The 18,611-nt window shown below is 65.8% G+C and overlaps 1 protein-coding gene across 3 annotated transcripts in view; it reads left to right on the plus strand.

Moving 5' to 3' along the window:
• Window positions 1-619: 619 nt before the first annotated feature.
• The window catches only part of WNT7B (Wnt family member 7B), a 46,294-nt gene continuing 28,302 nt past the window's right edge, over window positions 620-18,611 (plus strand). For 2 of the 3 annotated variants that reach the window (XM_090275309.1, XM_090275307.1), the window contains exon 1: window positions 620-1,129. In XM_090275309.1, coding sequence (XP_090131435.1) covers window positions 1,059-1,129 — 71 coding nt within the window. In that variant the 5' untranslated portion in view covers window positions 620-1,058. Of the gene's footprint in view, window positions 1,130-5,230; window positions 5,329-18,611 lie in introns of those variants that run through there. The other variant, XM_090275308.1, reaches the window with a different exon arrangement.

Below are 18,611 nucleotides of genomic sequence, written 5' to 3' on the forward strand. Positions count from 1 at the left end.
CACCCCCTGCATCTGGCCGGGCCTGTTTGCCATCCACGTTCAGTCCCCACCCTGAGTTAGCAGTGCTGGCAGGTGGAGGCGACCCTGGGTGCGGGAGGGAGGGCGCAGATCGGGGTCTGCGGGAAGGCGCTGCTGCCTGGGACCAGGGTGTGGCCCAGGAGGACCCCGTTTGGATCATTGCTGGGGGGAGGGGAAGCACGCCAGAACAGCGATATGGCTGGGTGGTCTTTCCCTCCCCGGTTAGAAACAGGAGGCCGAGTGGCCACCACGATCTGTATTGTCCATTCCCCGGTCCCCCACCCCCACCCTCGCGGGTGCAGAGGAACAGACAACCAGCCCCTCCGCAGGTGTCTCTTCCGAGCGGCACCCTCCCTCGCACCACCGCCCCCCCACCCCGCACCCAGTCCCCCTCCCCCAGCCCAGTTCTAGTAGGACAATCGGAAGGGGGCTGGCCTGGAGAGGGGGGTCCGCGGGGTGGATGTGTCTGTGTGTCACGGGGGAGGGAGGAGAAAAGGGAGGGGAGAGCCGGAGAGCGAGGGAGAGAGAGCGCGCGGCGAGCGAGGAGGGCGGGCGGGAGGCGGATCCTCCTACCTGGGGCGCGCTCGCTCCCTCGCAGCTCGCTTGCCGGGGCCGCGAGTCACCTGGGGAGGCCGACAAGTGCGGACACATTGGCAGCCGCGGCGCTCGGCGAAGCGCGCACGGCCCCAGGCGGCTGCGCCCAGTACAGGCAGCGCCTGCCTAGCCGCTGCGCTCGGGCCCGGGCCCGGGTCCCCGCCGGCGCTCGTGGGGCCCCGCGATCGCTCAGCTAGGCTCCGAGGTTGCGGCCCCCAGCCTAGGTCACTGTTCCCGGCGCAGGCGGCGGCGGCGGCGGCGGCTGCGGCGGCGGCGGCGCCCCGGGCTCACCATGGTGGCAGCGCGCTGCGAGTGCCCGCGCGTCGCCAGCCGCCCGAGCCGCAGCGCCGGCTGAAAGCGGTCCCTTCGCCCCTGCCCGTTCCCCGCCCCGCCCGCGCGTCCCCTCCGGCCGCCGCTGTCTATGGCGCAGCCCCCCTCCCTGGATCATGCACAGAAACTTTCGCAAGTGGATTTTTTACGTGTTTCTCTGCTTTGGCGTCCTCTACGTGAAGCTCGGGTGAGTAACACCGGGGGCGGGCGGGGGCCGCCACCGGGGGTCGGGCCGCCGGCAGGAGCCACCTTCAGGGTGTCCCCGCCAGAGTGGGGACCGAACGGGGCCAGGAGCGGCTCTCGAGGATCCGGGGTTGGCCTGTGTGTTGCACCCTCGCCCAAGCCGAGCAAAGACGCGGCTGAGCCCCTGGAGCGGCGAGTTCTCCGGAGAGGTGCCCAGCCCAGGGCTGGAGGAGGGAGAGCAGGGGCGCAGGTGGCCGCGGGCTGACTCGCGGGTAGCGGTGAGCGTGCCCGGCGCGTACTTTCACCTGTTTGGGCTCCAGGCCCCGGGGGTGGGACGCGCCTTCCTTCCCCCGGCTGCGCTGGGCGCTGAGCCCGGCCGATCGCTCGCCGCCTGGAGGGCGCGCCGGGGCGGGGAGGCGGTCGGGCGGTCGGGGAGGCCCCAGCGGGTGGGGGGCGCGCTCCTCGGCCGCCGGCGCGCAGGCCGGTGCACCAGCCACGGCCCTTCGTCTCTATCCATCACCCGGACGTGTTGAAATTACCTTGACAACTTGTCCGGCTGGCTCGGGATGGGCTGCGCGGCCGGCCCGGCCGCCCTGGGCTCGGTCCGGGCCCTGAGCCCCCGCCCTCCCGGGGCTCTCGGCCCGGCCCCCTCTCGCCGAGCTCCCCCTGGCGCGGCCCGGCGGGCGGGCGGGCGGGCGCCCGGCGGGCCGCGCTCACAGCAGTAGCTGCTCCGAGTCGTATTTCCACATTCCTGAACCCAGCCGAGTCCTTACCTGTTGAGCTGCGATCTCCTTTAGACAGAATCTGTCTCGGCCTCGCTCGAAGTGGGGGTAGAGGGGGGACGGTGTGACCGTGAGGGAGTGAGGCGCACCTCTCCGGGGGCGCCCACAGCCCCGCACCCCGCCGCTCCCCGCACGCCTACTGTGAGCCGCCGGCGGCGGGAGGCAGGTCGGTCCCGGCGGCCGCGGGCAAAGCCGCAGAACGGCCTCGGGGAGGGCCGGGCCAGGTGCCGCCGGCAGAGACGCGGATTCCTCCGCCCAGGGGTAGAAGCTCCACCTGAGACTCATTCCCCCCGTTTTCCCCTCCACCGTTTTACAGATGGGGAGACTGAGGCCGGGGACTGTAGGGGCAGGGCCGGAAGCCCGCAGTCCCAGCCTCGGTGCTGCGGCTCCGGCCAGCGTGTCTGCAGCTGCGGGTGGCCGGCTGTGTGGGTCTGCGTGTCTCTGTGTCCCTGGCTGTTTGTTTATGGGAGGTGAGGGTGCGCGCCTCCAGGCTGCGCGTGGGGAGGGACGCACTGCTTGCTGGACTCTCCAGCAGTCCCTGCAATTACAGCTCCTGTGCCCCCAAAGTAATGGGTACCCCCTTAGGAGGCTCCTCTCTCTGCACTGAGGCCTCCTCCCTTCCCTGACTCTCCCAGCTAGGATACCCAGCAAGGAGGCCACCTCGCTTGTCCAGAAGAGTAAGTGGCAGAGGGGAGACGAGCTGGCTCAGGCCTGCCCCCATGGACCACCCTTCCTAATACCGGTCAGTTCCTCCGCAGGGGCCGTCTGAAAGCAGCTTGCTTATGGGAAGAGCTCTCTGAAGCAGCCCCGACCTCCCACCCCCAGGGAGCGAACGGAGGAAGTCAATGCCCAACCTAGACTCCCAGGCTGCGCCCCCACCCACCCCCCAGACACAGGCCATCCAGCCTCCTGTCCTCTGTAAACGGGACTGCAGCTCTGGCCGTCCTCACGTGCATGGTGGCCAGTGTTTGAGCAGGGACAGCCCAGTGAGTGTGCCCCGGTCTGCACCCAGGCACAAGTGCCAGGCTTCTGGGAGTGCCTAAGGGAGCGAGGCTGTGGCCTCCATCCAGGAACCTGGAGTGGGAACTCTGACCCCCACCCCACATTGTGCCCCTGAAGCACACTCTCATTCTGGGGTGGAGGGGAAATGAGGTCTCCCCAAACACCCCTGTGGAACCACATGCAGGAACCCCAGAGAAAGACCATAGGGTCTGCTAAGGGGAAGGAGTCCACCCTTGCCACCACCCCAGGCCCCCCATCCTTGATCTTGTGAGAGGTGAGGGGCCTGCTTTCTTCGCAAGCCATCTTGGCTGCACAGGCAGGGAGGAGAGGGAAGCTGGGCCCAGGTGCCACCCAAGGGGTTAAGTGACCTGGAAGTTCAGTGCATTAAGGATGAGGTTTGGGTGGCCTTGGGTGACCTCTAACCCTCCCAGCCCACCTTCCCTCATTGGGAAAATGGGGTAACAGTAGTGACGCCTTCACTGGGTGCTGTAAAGGTCATTCCCGGGGGCCTTTGCCATGGGATTGGGCAGGAGTGTCTCCATAAACACCTGTTTACACCAACCCCGCCTTTCTTATTATTAATGACCTGATATCACAGGAGCTGCAGGCTCCCTGGGAGGCCCCCATATAGTGGATTCTGGGGCCTCAGAATGGGAGGGGGAATTGGGATTTCAGGGCCACCAAAGTCCCAGCCAAATGTCAGAGATTGCATGTTGGGGAGACACTACCGTGATCACAGCCCGCTGGCCCACAACTGTGCATGCACGTGCAGCCCCCCACCATGTGCTCCTCAGCCAGTGCAGATGTGCAGCCCCTGGGGGTGCTCCCAGACCAGCAGGATCAGAGAACTGAGCCCCCATAACCCCTATAGGAATTGGGGTCCCCAAACCAGATATGTCTTGGATTTTGCACAATTTTAAAACAAATGGCTTTGGGGAGTCACAGTTCCTCACCTGGGGACTGAGCAGCCTCTGAGCTCCAGCCCTGGAAGAGGCCAAGCCAGGGCCTGGAGGACGGTCTGGATTCTGGGCATGCTCTGTCTCTGGGAACGGGGTGGGGGTGTGTGTGTGTGAAGTTCCAAGACCAGCCCTCCTCTATGCCTGTCTCCTGCCCTCGGAGCCAGGAGAGGCAGAGGGGCCTGGGAGCCCTGGACCTGGAAGAATGAAGGGGGAGAGGCAGCCCTCCCTCCTGAACGCTAGGACTTCTTCACACCTGGTATAGGAGCCCGGGAGAGCCACTCGTCATTATACCTGCTTTGTGCCTCTGCCCCAGCTTAAGGGGTCTATATTGCATCTAGAGGAACCCTGATGTGCAGCCAAGCCTGGCAGACAATAGGAGATGGGATTCAAAGCCTGTGTTTCTCGGCTTTTAAAGAAATCACTGAAAGGATTGTTCAGAAAAGTGTGTCCCACACTTATCACAACCAAAAGAAGTGAGGGCGAAGCCAGAGATGCGGGCTTCCGTGCACCTGTTGGGGGTGCATTCCCACTGTCAGCCTCTCAGAAGAGACTCAGAAGCAGGACCCTGCAGACACCAGTGCGCATGTGCACAGGTGAGCCCTGCCAGGCTGGGCCTGGTTGGCCATAGCAGTGAGTGCTTGAGACCCACAGGCAGCTTCCCCAGACCCAAGGGCGCACGCAGGCAGAGGCACGGCACACACAGTGCGTCTGTGCGCGCACACCTGCGCCCTCGCTGACGCGCCCACGCTCCCACAGGCACACACAAGCACATGCCTGCACATGCACGCACACTGGAGCACACACTGCCGAGCACAGCCCCCAAGGGGAGCGCACGCCCCCCGCGGTTATCCCGCGGTGCTCCCCCCAGGTGCACCCTCAAGCGCAGGCCAGAGCTGTGTGGTTCGCTGGAGTTGCGGGAAGGGGTCCCAGCCAAGGCAGTCTGGGCAAGCCCTGGGGGCGGCTCCCGCCGCGAGCTCGGGTCAGCCTCCCCTTTAAAAAAACCCGCCCGCGGAGGAGGCGGATGTAGGGGCGGCCCGGCCAATGGCAGCTGCGTGCCTCTGGAGACTTGGAGACGTGAGCCAGAGACAGTGACAGAGCCGGTTCCGACCGATCGACTGAAGGAGGTCCAGACGGCGGCTGAGGCGCACCCGCTGCTCCTTGCCGACCCTACCGCTGCCCCGCACTCCAGCCTCAGCGCGATGCTCGGCCCTGGCGGCGGGGCACCGGCGACCGCTGCGCTGGGACCCGTGCGCCAGGGTTCCTAGCGCCCGCTGCCGCCGCCCTACGTAGGGGAGGGCCGCGGAGACCCCGGCCTCAGCTGGCTCAGGCGCCCTTCCCGCCGGGCCTGCCCAGCCCCGCCAGGAGCGCCGGCCCACCATGCTCCTGCTGTCGCCGCGCAGCGCGCTCCTCTCCGTCTATTGCCCGCAGATCTTTCTCATCTTGTCCAGCGGCAGCTACCTGTGAGTGCTGCGGGCGCACGCGGACTGGGTGGGAGGGAGGCGCGGGGCTCCCTCTCCAGCTATCGGCACAGGAGCCAGGAGGGGCAGGGAACGAGACAGTGAGGTCCCTGGGAGGGGCGCTGGGGGCGCGGTGCGCGCAAAAGCAGAGGTACTTTGGCTCACGTGGCCGGCCTAAGCCACCAAGGTGGAGGAAGGACCCGGGGGGACACTTAGGCAGTGAGAAGTTTTGGCTTTGGGGTCAGAGAAAAGGTGGCTCCCGAGAGGCCTGACTGACCCCCAAGACCAGGTTGTGGACACTGAGCGCGAAGGCCAGAGGGTGCGGGGGCGGCGCGGAGATTCCCTGCGCGTCCCAGCTGAGCCCTGGACCCGCGGGATCCCCTCTCAGTATAAATCCACGCGGCAGCACGGTGGAGCCACATCTGAGAGAACCGCGTGCACGTACCCGCTCCCCCGCATAAACACTGGCACACACGTGCACGCTGCGCCCCAACAGATAGCGCCCAAGCTGTCCAGCGAGGTCGCTACGGCTTTTCCCGCCTTCCTGCAGCGCTGGGGGCCTGACACCCGCCCCGGCGCCGACTCCTCACCTGGGGGCGAGGGGGCGCACGGTATGCTTTGCGCGGGCAGCCAGCTGAGGTGCGCCCTGGTGTTCCCGCCAGGGCAGCGCCCCGAGCGTGGGCGCGCGTGAGCGTCGGTCGGGCCAGCGCCCGGCGGGCTCCGGGCAGCTCCAAGCAGGGCTCGGCCTGGCCCAGCGAGCCGAGGGGGCGCGTTGGCGCAGCGGTGGCTTCGCTGGATTCCTAATGGGACGCATATGCTCTGGCCTCCGATTTAAAAAGAAGTTTGATTTATGGAACCGCCGTTTGGGGGAATTTAAGCTGGATGCTACTGATTAAACCTCAGAGCCAGCTCTCCCTCCTTTTCTTGGCCCTCCCCCCTCCCCTCCCCACCCTCCCCCTCCCCCCTCCCCCTCCCCCCCCTCCCCCTCCCCCTCTTTTACACGCGGGCCACGTCCGGGGTCGCCTAACGCGGCCAGAGGGGGCAGGCGCCGCCTTCCCGCTCCCTGCGCCACCCCTCCCTCCATGAGGCCGCCGTCCTAATAAATCGCCGCGCCCCCACCCCCTTTTAATAGAGACGCAGCCAATTTCTCCTCCAGCTCCTAGGAAATTACTATCCTACCAGTTTTCCTTCTATAAATAGTCGCGCATCTTGAAACAAAAGTTCGCAACCACAGCCAGATGCTGCGAGGCCCGCGGTTTCCCGGGCTGTGGGGCATAATTACAAGGTCCGGGCGCAGAGAGCGCTCCAGGCCCGGCGGGCAGCCCCGGCTGCGGAGGCCTGGGGCAGGGGCGGGGGGAGGGCTACCCGGGGCAGGGCGGGTGGGGACCGCCTGATCATTGGGGATTCAGGCTAGGAAAGACAGAGTCCTGCTTCTGGCGTCTCTCCCAGGAAATGGGTCAGCCCAGGGGGCCTTGGAATCCCAGCCTCCCATTCTGGGAGGGTTCATGCAGGTCGGAGGTGGAGGGCCAGAGCCTCCCCTCCCCAGAAACCCTGGCATCTCCATCTTAAATCTTGCTAGAGAATCCGCAGCTACTCTTTAAGAACTCAGTTTTGGAGCCAGCTGGCTGAGGTTTGGCGTCCATGGGGAGGTGTCCAGGGGTGGGTAACCTGGACTCCAGGGAGGGTTTGCAGTGGGATTCTGAGAGGAGGAGGTGGGAGGGGAGGGGTGGGGGGCAAGGCGGCAGCCGAGGGGCTCTGGAGCAGGTGGTGACCAGTGCGCCTCTGCAGACCCCAGTTTCCTTTGGGTTTGGCGCCCCCAGCGCGGGTCTGCAGTGACCAGCATCTATGCCCACACAGGCCCTCTCACGCGTGTAGTGCCAGCTGAGCTGGCAGAATTCTCCTAAGGCAACAGCTTTCCCATACGCTCCCAGGCCAGTGCTGGGGTCTGGGGTGGGTGGCGGGGGGCACAAGTCAGATGGCCCCTGCCCTGACTGACCTGAAGCCCCAGGGGAGAAGTGCTGATCCCAGCCTTTCCTGAGCACGGAGGAGCTCAGACCTTCCCCGGAGCAAGGAAGGGAGGCCACACGCATCTCTGGGGCTGCCCTGCCCTGCTGGGGTGGGCACAGAGCGCACACATAAGATGCCGTGGGAGGGGGCTGGGCCCGGGCGGTGGCCGTGAACGTGGGCATGGCAGAAGACCCTCTCTGGTGGCTGAGCTGGTGCCTGAAGGCAGGTGAGGCAGCCACCGCAAAAGTGCTTTGAGAACCGTTGGGGTCCATGGGAAGCCCACCTCAGTACTGCAGGGATGTGCGCGGAGGCTCGCCCTGTGGGGTCTGAGGCTCCTTTCTGCTCCAGAGAACTTTCCAGAAGGCATCCCATTGCTGGGATCACAGACACTGGCAGGCAGTTGATCCTGCCCCTTTCATCTGGGCTGCCCTCCCAGCTCCCTGTCCTGGGCTGCGGTCCGTGCACAGCGAAGCCCAGATGCGTGCCTGGGCTGCTGCCACTGATTGGGTCCGACGGGTGTGCTGGCCTGGAAGGGCCCTGAGCCCCTGCACCGTGCCCCCGCCCCCCACCACGCGGAGCTTGGCCAGCTAAGCTTGTGCGCGGCAGCTCTGGCCAGCTATACCCTCCTCTGCGCCTCTGCTGTCGGAGCAGACGCTCCCAGGGCTGGCGGGGTCAGGGAGGGCCTCGGGAGGGCAGGTGGGGGGCTGCGGGCCAAGAGGATGGCCTCTGGTGCCATGTCAGCTGCTACGGGGGCCTGGAGGAGGCCCCATGCCAGGACCAAGCTGGCCTCCTGTGCTGGGCAGGTCCCTTCCGGTCTTGGCCTCCCTCTCCCAGATGTGGGGGTTGGCGGCAATGATCCCCCAGGTCTTCCGGTACGAGCCTCTCATGGTGACCGCCTGCTCTGGGGAGCTGAGTGAGTCATGAGTGACAGGGCGGTTACTCACCGACCACCTGGCTGTGGGGTGGGTGGGGGGCACTCACCACGGCCCGGCCAAGGCTGGCCTCTTCCCGGCTCCGCTGCTGTGGCTTTATTGGTGGTGTCCACCGCAGCCTCAGAGGCCCTGTGGGCATGCCCCGGGGTGGGGGGGCAGCTGAATCAGGTCCACTCCCATGGCACCACAGCCCATGGGGGACAGAGCGGGGCCACAGGCTTGGGCATGGACAGGTCGCCCTAGGGAGGAGCAGCCCCAGCTTGGAAAGCTGTGTCTGTCAGTCTGGAGGGAGCATGCTGTGTGGCCTCCGTCGGGTCCATGGGTCTCTCTGGGCCTCAGTGTCCTGGTCTGTCCCTGGGGATGGAGAGTCTTCCTCCACAAACTCGGGTCAGGCCCCCATGCCCTCGGGTCTGAAAGCACAGCAGCTCTGGACGAGGGGGTGTGTGCACACGGGGGTGAGAGCCAGGGAACCCGACCAAGTCGGAGCACCGAAGGGACCCCCAGCTCAAGATGTACAAATCAAGGAGAACCCACGGAGCCACTGACATGGGAGTGGGACTCATCACCCACTAGTTCAAGGGGGGCTGGATGCATTCTGGAAAGGTGTCCCTGTGACACTCTGTGTGTGGGGAGGAGGGCTGCGGTGGGCAGGGGCTTCCCCTGGGGCTGCTGCTGGCCCTGCAGGAGAATGGCCCAATTTCTGGCCAGGCTCCCCTTGAGTCCTCGTGAGGCCAGGGTCCCGATGGTGACCTGATCCCACCCCATTCCTCCTATGACTGCCTGGGTGTATCCTTGAACCTCTGCTGTGTCCTCTGCAAGAGGGGTCCATGGGAACTGAAACCGCCTACAGAGGGCATGAGAATTTAACCAGCAAATGCAGAGATGTGCTCTGCCGGGTTCCTGGTATACAGTCAGTGCTCAGGAGATGGGCTCACTCTCAGCCCTTAGGAGCAGGGAAGCCCTGTGGATGTGTGTGTTCAGGGGAGGGTGTGAACTCTCAGGGGTGTCTGGGAGGACTTCCTGGAGGAGGTGGCAATTAAGGTTTCAAATGATGGACAGGAGTTGCCCAGACTAAACAGGAACATGAGAGAGAATCCTACAGGAACAACACTCAGTGTTGAGCCCCTTCACCCAGGATCCCTCTCCAGAGAGCCCCAAAGCCTCTTGCTGAGGTGAGTGGGCTGAGTGCCAGGGCCCAGCAGAGACGCCCTCTGCTGAGGTCACCCAGAGCCCAGGGTAACAGCCCTCAGAGGAAATGCTCCCTCAGTGGTCTCTGGGCCTCAGGGGTGGTACCGGGAGTGGGCAGAGGTGCTCTGGGGGGAGAAGGCCACTCTGGGGGGGGGGGCGGTTCTGAGGCCCCGACTGCACATTGTTTGTTTCTGCATTGAGTTCCCCTGGGACTTGGTGGACGCAGGCCTAGCAAGTCACACTGCCTGCCCTCCACCCGACCCCACCCCTTGGCGCCTCTCACACCCTGTGGGGACGCCAGAGCCCCGGCTGGGGGTCTCCACCATGCTCTGGGTGGGGGTGGTGGCAGGGGGAGCAGGTTGCTGGCAGGTCTTGATGTGGGACCCAGACCTTCTGTCAGCTCAGGATTGGGGGGTACCCACAACAGGCCACCCAGAGCAGCCTGTGGCCCCGACACTCTCAGGACCTCTCTCCCCCGAGACCTCCATTTGTCATGGCCCTGGGTCCGGCCGAGATAGAGCTCCGTCCCCCCCACCCCCTATTCCCTCAGCGAGGGGACAGGAGGCTGGACGCCCTCCCTTGTCAGATGAAACCCCGGCCCAGGGCTCCCTCAGCCTGATGAAAGGGTCATTGTGTGGCGCAGGCTGCCCGCTGGCCAAGGACAAAACCGCCGTTTGTCCTCCCTCCCTGGCGCGGGGCTGGGGCCTCCCTTGGGCTGGCCAGCGGGGTGGGGGTGGGCACAGGTGCGCTCCCTCTTCCCTTTCTCCGTCTTCACTGTCTGCTCCATGGGCGTAGGCCCCTCCCAGTCCTGTGCACCCCCAGGGCGTCCTCATCCCTGAGTGGGGAGCCTGAGTCTCCAGCCAGCCCGGCTGATGGCAGGGAGGGAGTGAGCTCTCCGGCCCTGGAGGCATGCAAAGAGCAGCAGGAGTGAGGGCCTGGATGCTGGAGAATGGCCTCGCCTGGGAGACAGCCAGCCCTCACTGGTCCTCCGCACCAACAGCCGTGTGGGGTGTTCGGCCCACCCCACGGATGAGGCCGCCGAGGCCCGGAGGAGGTTGCCTCATAGCCGCAGTGGCAGAGCAGAGCCAGGGGCCCGGAGCCCTGCCCACGCACGGGCCGGAGCCTGTGAGTGGAAGTCCCTATGATTCGGCTGTCCTGGGCCTGGAGAGCCTCAGTTAGCGTCCCCGGCTCCCATCTGATGACACCTGTGGGCCTCCGTCACCTGCAGATGCCACCCTGCCCCTCGTGGCTGTCCCTGCTCCCAGCGCTGCTCCACCCGCCTTCCAGGTCACAGGCATCCCTTGTGCTGGAAAGTCCTGCCGCCTCCGGGCCAGGCCCCTGGAGGGAAGGAGGGGGGACAAGGGTGGCAGACACTGCTGCTGCTCAGGTGCCAGGCGTCTAGAGTGGAGACTTGGGCCCTCGCTGCCCCACGTGGTAGCGCAGATGGAGTGGGCATTCCTCCAGGACAGACTACCTGCCCGTGGACCCCTGACTGCGGGACATGGGCCTCTGTGTCCCACCCCGGAGGACTCACGTGCCCCTGGAGAGGCCTCTCCTGGGACTGAGGTGTGCACACCAGCTGGGTTCGCTTTGACTCTTTCCTCCCTGGCTACCAGGACGGGGCTAAGCAAGGGCCACCACTGGGAGGTGGTGAGGTGCGGTGCCCGAGGGTCAGTAACTGTCTGAGTCATGGCCAGGGGGGCGGAGCGCAGGTGCCAGCCTGGGTCTGTGCTGCCTCTCAGGGCATCCTGCTGCCCTCCCTGTGCCCGCGCCTGGCCCTGGACACCAGTGCTGCCCGCTGTAGAGAACTGTCTGCTGACCTCTGTTGAGTCCACGTGTCTGGTGCTGTGGGCTGAGGCCTTGGGGCAGCCTGGGAGGCCACCTGCCGCTCTCTGGACCTTGGCTTCCCCAGCTGGGCAATGGGCGTGGGTGCTGTCTGCCCTGCCCCCAGCTCCCCTTCCTGCCAGCCCCGCCCCCGTTCCGAGCCCTCCCCTCACACCACAGTGTCCCCACCGGGCAGCACCTTCGTTCCCCCGCCGGGCCGCCCATGGCAGTGGCCCCTGACTCGTCTGCAGTGAGGATGGACCAGGGGATGTGGCCTCTGACCTGGTCCTGCAGAATGCACTGGGGGGAGGCTGGCCTTGCTGGCCGAGGAATGACCGTGGGTGTGGGCGTGGGCACGGGGGTGGGGAGCAGGTGGCAGCCGGTTAGAGGGGGGTGGGCAGCAGGAGGTGAGGGCAGTGTAGTGGTGGGCAGCGGCCCCAGGCCTGGGGGCCCGGGAGGGCGTGTTTCAAGCAGGAGAGGACGGCAACTTTACCACGGGCACGGGGTGGGTGAGGGGGGCGGAGGGGCTTCTGCTGCCGGCCTCAGAGGGGCGGGGCTCCAGGGAGGGGGCAGGTTCCCCCAGGCAGGAGCTGCAGGCTGACGGGGCATGGAGTTGGGGGTACGGTCAGCACACAGGCTCCTCGGGGCCAGGCCTGTGGCTGTGAGGTTGACAACTGCCCCCTCCCCTGCGCCCGGCACTGTACCTGGTGCCCAGTTGGTGCCCAGTGAACACATGCCGGGTGGTCCAATGGTCACGCGTGACTGGGGCACAGTGTGACTCACTGACCCAGGCAGGGTCCTCTGATGACAGAGGCCTCCCGGCTGGTGCTGGCCACTGGCTGATGTAGGTGGGCCCTGGGGTGGCCTGGGGGCTGGATGACTTCCTGCTCCCCCGACTCAGGTCTTCCAAGGGTGACTTCACTGCTGGCTGGGAGCGCTGGGAATTTCCAGGTGCCACCGACACACCCCTGCAGAAGGAGCAAGTCCACCCCCTTGCTGTCCCCATCTCCCCTGGGCCCTTCCTGGGTGCCCATCCGCCCCCTTGAGCCCTGAAGTGGACTGAAGTGGTGGCTTGGCCACATCCATGGACAAAGCCCTGTCCCTGCCCCAGCAGTGGAATCACCCCCCTGGGGGCCCTGTCCCGGGGCTGGAGCACGGTGCCCGGCATGCCCAGGCTCCCATGACGCGGGGCCAGCCCAGGGCGGGTGCCCAAGCAGTGTGCCTGGGGGTTGGCCAGGCTGACGGGGGTCACGGGGGCACTGGACAGGGAGTCGCAGCCTCAGGCTCCAGCCGCTCACCCTGTCCCCAGTAGCTCAGAGCACACAGGGCCTCTGGGCTGGTCACACAGGGCACGGGGCCCAGGGACATGGGCCCTGGAAATACCAGGTGGGAGCTACAACCAGCTGGTATCCAGGGACTGAGGGCTGTGAGCTGCTGGAGAGTCCCCTCTCGCAGCCCACGCCTGGTGGCCCTGTCACCGGGCTAGGCTGCCCTCCCAGCTGCAGTCCCCAGAGGTCTGCAGGAGGGAGACACCTGCCCCCATGCGCCCTTATTTCCTTTCCAGCAGCTCCAGGGGCAAGGCAGGGTGGGAACTGTGCTGGCCCCGCCTGCCAGGGGAGTCCTCCTCGTTGTCTAGCTTCTGCCCCACGAGTGGCCATTGCGGGGCCTCCTGAGGCCCCCAGGATGTCTGCCGCCACCCGCTTGCTTCCCAGCCCCTCCCAGAGAGGTGCTGGGAGCCAGGACTTGCAACCAAGTCTGGGGGTGAGTCCAGAGGACCCCTGGCTCCCCCTACCTGCCTTCCCTCCAGGGTGGAGATTCCTGCAGGGGAAGGAGGAGAGAGGGAGACGGGGAGGCGGGAGGGCAGCCAGCAGGGAAGAATGCGGAGGAAACAGGAAGTGGGGAGAAAGCACGGGGCCTGGTCCTGCCCTCGGCTCGGCTCGGATGTCCAGCCCCTGCCAGGTGGTTGTGTGGCCTTGGACAAGACACCGCGCCCCCCCAGCTGGGGGCTGGCCGCAGAGGCCGGGGCGCGCTCAGTCCCCAGGCCCCGCTGGGCCTCACTGAGCACTCAGCACGTCCCGGGTCTTCACAGCCGGGGTGCCCAGGACGAAGCGGGCTGCCTCGGAGGTAGTGAGCACCCTGTCCCTCAGGGCGTGCAAGCTACGGAGGCGCTGGAGGCCCAGAAGTTCTTAGAAGGAAAAGCCAGGGCAGTGGGCTGCTTAAAGAGCGTGGCGGGTGGGAGGGGCTGTGCCCAGGGGGTTCTGGCCCAGAGGAGAGGGGATCCCCGCTTTGGTGAGAGCAGGTGCAGGCCACAGACCTGGGGGGAGCCTGCATGGGGCTGGGTCCAGGCTTGCGCTCCTGCTCTGCTCTGAGGTACCGCGTGGCCCAGGCCAGACCTACCTGCACCTGTTCCTAGAATGGGCCCCCACCCCCCCACCCCCGGATGCCGGCCCGAGTTTCAGTCCTGGGGCCAGGAGGCCCGGCCTGCCCTGCAGTCCACACAGCGGCACCTACTCAGCCTCTGCCGCCCGCACACCTGCCTCTCGGACCCTGCCCAGAGCGGCCAGGGCGCTGAGGCCTGGCTGCTTCTCCCCACCTGTTCCGCTCGCCTGTCCACCCTTGCTCCGTTCTGAGGCTGCAGGTTGGCATCCTGGTCACCCAGGCCTGCAAGGCCTCCCCATGTCCAGCAGATCTGGGGCATTGGGACTGAGGCCAAGGCCAGGGCTGGGAGTCTCGTTCCCGCCCAGGCCTCAGCTCACTGCATATTCTCCGGTCCTGTGGCACCAGGGTCTCCTTCCGCACCCTGAGGCCTAGGGAAGTTGCAGAGCACAGCAAGGGCTCCAGGAAGCGTGGCTGTGGCCTGGCCACACGGGTATTGCTGACTCTCAGCCCGCAACGGCCTCCGCAGGAGCCTGCTATAACGGCATTCGTGCTGGGAAGGAGGACAGAAGAGAGACCTAGGCAGGCTTCTTGGTGGAGGAGGCATCAAGCTGGGCCTGGAATTTTGCCTTCCTGCTGGAGGGGGCAGGGAACCTCTGGACGGGGAATGGCAGGTCCAGTATGGCCTGAACTGAGGCATGTCATAATGGGTCCTGAATGCCCAGCAGAAGTCTGGAAGTTTCTGAGGTCAGGGATCGATGTCTTGGGGTCACAGTGACAGGGCGAGGTTCTGATTTTACAGACTTAGCAGCTGTGGGGGCTGCTCGTGGCTGTGGAGGACCCCTTGGCTGTCCGTGCCCACCTCCAGCCGCCTGCTTTCCCCGAGGCTGCCTGGTTTCTCTCCAGAGTGGGGTCCCCGGATGCCAGCTCCGTGGGAGGGCGGGCAGGCGGCTGCCCGCAGCGGGTGTGACAGAGCAGGTGACGCTCTGCTCTCTCGCCCCAGGACACTGGGCATTGAGCAGAGCGGAGCAGTGGCCTGGCAGGCTCAGGGACCCAGGCTGCAAGCAGGGGCTATTCTCCCCATTGGACAGATGGGCAAACTGAGGCTTAGGGGGGCCAGTGGGAGTCAGCGGCTGAGCAGAGCTCAAACACAGGTCCCCCCACCCGGAGAGCTCTCTTTAGGGCACAGCTACAGGTGCCTAGGTTCTTACCTCAGCCTGTCACCTCGCAGATGGGAAACTGCCCTGGGTCGGGCAGAGAGGGGCAGAGGGATGGCCTCGGGCCCAGTGGTGCCCCTTCCCGCCTCTAGACCTCTCTGTGTCTCTTCTGGGGAGACCCTTGCCCCTACCCACCACCCCTCATGTCCCTTCTGGGTGTTTGTCCCCACCATTGCCCTGCGGGGCCCAGGCCTTTCCAGCCCGGACAGTGGAGGGAGCGCTGTGTGCTGGAAGGGGGCTGATGGCTCTGTGTTTTCAGATGAGAACACCGAGGCTCAGACAGCCTCGGAGTGGCCTTTCCGACAGCTGGGACGTCCCCAAGCCCCGTGCTCCCCACCGACCTGGGCCTTGGACTCCAGCAGGGGTGGGAGAGGAGCAGACTCAAGGAAGACCGGAGGCAGGACAGGGGCCTGAGAACCGCCTGCCAGCGTGGCCCCGTCTGCCCCTCCTGCCCTGTTCCCTTCCATGGGGGGGGGGGGGGGGGCTGGGGGGCCCGTCTGGAGCCGAGCTCTGGCACTATGACGGAGGCTTGAGCGGCCTGCGGGAAGACCCCAGACATGGAAGACGTTCAGATCCCCACTTGACAGGCGGGAGAGCTGATGCCGTCCTCAGCCCCCACAGGACCCTGCTGGGCTCCGGAGCTGGCCCACCCGTGGCTGGGAAGTTCTGGGCCAGCGCCTGCTCACCTGAGAGGCTGGCGGGAAGTGGCCTTGGGTGGGCGTGAGGGCCAGGGGCCATCCTCTCAGGTATTTGCTGAGAACTTCCTGGACAAGTGGACCCGGGCTCCCCTCCTTGGCTGATCTCAGATAATTAGAACATTCCTCAAATATTTTGCCGGAGGATGCCCAAGAAGGAAGAACTACAAAGCTCCCGGGCCAGGAGCGTGGGCTGGAGGAGCTCTGGGCAGCCAGGCAGCCGGGGCCAGGCCAGGGGTGGGTGCCCAGGGGAGGCCGGGGATGTGGCCCAGCTTGGCCAGCTTGTCCCCACCTCCCATGGAGCTGGGGACTGGGGGGGCTCACAGTGGGTGCCAGCTCAGAGCCCAGCTGGGTGCTGGGCAACACTGGGGATCCCCACCCTGGGGAACCTGCAGTGGGGGGGGGCGGTACTGCCCCAAATGGTGTCAGGAAAAGCCCAGGGTCAAGCGCAGGTTCTGCTCCCTGGGGCCTCCCGAGGAGGGCCTCTGCGGGGGAAGGTCAGCCTGGGGCAAGTGGGACAAGTGTGCAGGCACACAATCCAGAGCGAGGCGGGGTGAGCAGGAGCCAGAAGGGGTGTGCGCGAGGCCGTCCTTGCGACCGCCGCCTGCAGCACACAGGTCACTGTCCTGCCGGTCTGGAGAGCAGCCGGCTGGGTGTGGGTGGCGTGGCCCCAGAGGGCAGAGGGGAGGGTGGGCTGCCCTCCCAACACAGGCCACCTGGGGGTGGGGAAGGAAGGGCAGGGGCAGCCATCCCCCAGTGACCCCTCCTAGCTCTAGGGGGAGGGTTGGTCTGGGGTCTTGAGGCCCAGAGCGTTCAGTCCAGGAAGAACTGAGACCCGGATGTCGCCTGTGAGCGTTGGTCCTAGCCTCAGGGACACTCCCAGGCTCCTGGGGTTGGGGGTGGGCCGCGGAGCCCAGGGACAGAGCTCAGAGGGGGAGCTGGGGCCAGGAAGCCTCCCCCCCCTCATTCTGTGCTGTGGTTCGTGGGATCGGCCATTGGGAAATTCGTGGGAGAAAAGAGAAGGTGTAGGGGAGGTGCTGGCTCCTGCAGCCTCCCTGTGACCCACGGTGGCCACGCCTGGGACCCTGGTTTGAAGGCCCTGCAGACAGATCCCATCGCTCTGGTCCTGGAGGCTCTTTTGTCACGTGCCCTGGGTTGGCAATGACACCTCCTCCCCCTGGCCTTTTAAACAGAATGGCACAGCCTGTCCCATCACTGGCCATGCTGGGGATCAGTGCTCCACCGAGGGCACTTTGGGGTGTATTTGTCCCCACGACCCTGTCACTTGCCCACCTCCCACAACCGGAAGTACTGGGCCTCACAGGGAAGGCTGACATTTTCTCAACCCTGTGTGCAGTGGGAGTAAAACTGCTTTTTATCGACCTGTCTAAGTGAAAACGGGCCCTGCTGTGCCCCCGTGGTCTGCCCCCCGCCCGGCCCCCTGGCCCTCCGAGGATGTCCCGGCTGTGACGTCCTGCTCTCTGCGTGAACCCGGGGACCGTCTCTGGAAGGCCCCAGCCAGTGGGTCTGAGGTGTCTCCACCCCCCCCCCATAGTGAGACAGGGACCCCTGTCCTGAGTCAGCGGTTTGGGGAGGGTCCATGACTCAGCCCCTGGCCTAAGGGCTTCCTTCTAGCCCAGAGAAAGCTGGGACCTCCTTCAGGAGCCCCCTGGGAGTCCCCACTGCACCCAGGCCCCACAGGCAGTCTCCTGCCACTCAGGACCAATGGGGGAGGATGGCTCTCCAGGTGGACAAGTGACTGCCCCCAGCGGTCCCTGAGGGCCAGGTACAGGGTGATGAGGCCCTGACCGGCCTGGGGTGAGAGGAGTGGGTCACAGCCCCGCGCCCTCCGTTTCCGAGCTTTGCCGGTGGCTGGGCCTCCCAGGCCCGCCAGCTCCCGTCGCGAGGGAGAGTATGATCACGATTTATCACGCCCGCCCCTCCTGCAGCCCAGACCCAGCACACAGTAGGTGCGCAGTCTGCCTCAAGCTGCTGAGAACTGAACAGCGCGAGGGGTTTAGGTTAGACTCCTGGCTACTGGGACAGGCTTTGGAGGGGACTTCCCTGCTGAATCAGGCTGAGGTGTCCCCCGCAGAGACAGGGGAGGACAGGATGGCTCTAATCCTGGACATAGAGGAGAAGTTGGCCCCTATCCCTGACCCCTCTGGGCCTCAAGGTCCCCGACTGTGGGGATGGGACACACATGTTCCTCCCCAAGGATGATGGAGCAGGGGGCTGCCCTGAGGGGCCCCCAGGCAGGGCCTTGGCAGGGTGGTCTTAGCCAGAGCCCAGAGCTGTCTCCTGCCAGCCTCCGCCAGGGCGCGGCCCTGCTGCTGAGCCACGTCCCAGGGAAGGGACACCAGCAGGCGGGCCAGTCTGCACACTGGCTCCGGGTGCTGGGCTGCGTACGGCCAAGAGGAGGAGAGCGCCACTTGTCACAACCCCACCTTGAAGGACCCCCTTCAAGGACCCCCTCCGCCCCAGGGCCTTCTGTCCCCATCCTCCTCACGGTCCCAGGAGTCACTGAAAGCAGCCTGTCTCCTTTATTCGGGGTTCATGGAGACCGCGGCCCCGGGGCACGGGCTAGCCCCATCTGTGGACGGAGTCCGGGCAGGGGCGAGGGCAGGCAGGGCCCTCAGAGACCAGGCTGGGGTGTCTGAAAGCCAGCGTTCCGGCAGCACCCCGAGGCCGGCACACGCAGACAAGGCACGCGACAATGGTTTGTGGTGTTCACCTGGTAGTATGTCCGCGTATTTTCTTTATTTTAACTTTTGTAAGAAAGCTCGGCGTTCTCCTTAGTGCCTTATCTGTCAGCCCCGCGAATCTGTGTACTGCGACCCTTTCCTTCTTTGCTGAGATGCAACTTGTACAAGGTTCAGTGTGGAAGTCTCCAGAGGACAGCCGGGAGCACTTTTACGTGTGGGGGTACCTGAGTAACCGCTACCCAGCTCGGGGTGGAGAACATTCCGGAACCGAGAAAGCTTCCCGGGCCCCTTCCCAGCAGGTGCCTCCCACCCACGGTGACTCCGTGACCGTCTCCAAGGGCC

Source organism: Furipterus horrens, unplaced genomic scaffold, assembly GCF_987537825.1.
Source record: "Furipterus horrens unplaced genomic scaffold, mFurHor1.1.pri manual_scaffold_4, whole genome shotgun sequence".
Lineage (NCBI taxonomy): Eukaryota > Metazoa > Chordata > Mammalia > Chiroptera > Furipteridae > Furipterus > Furipterus horrens.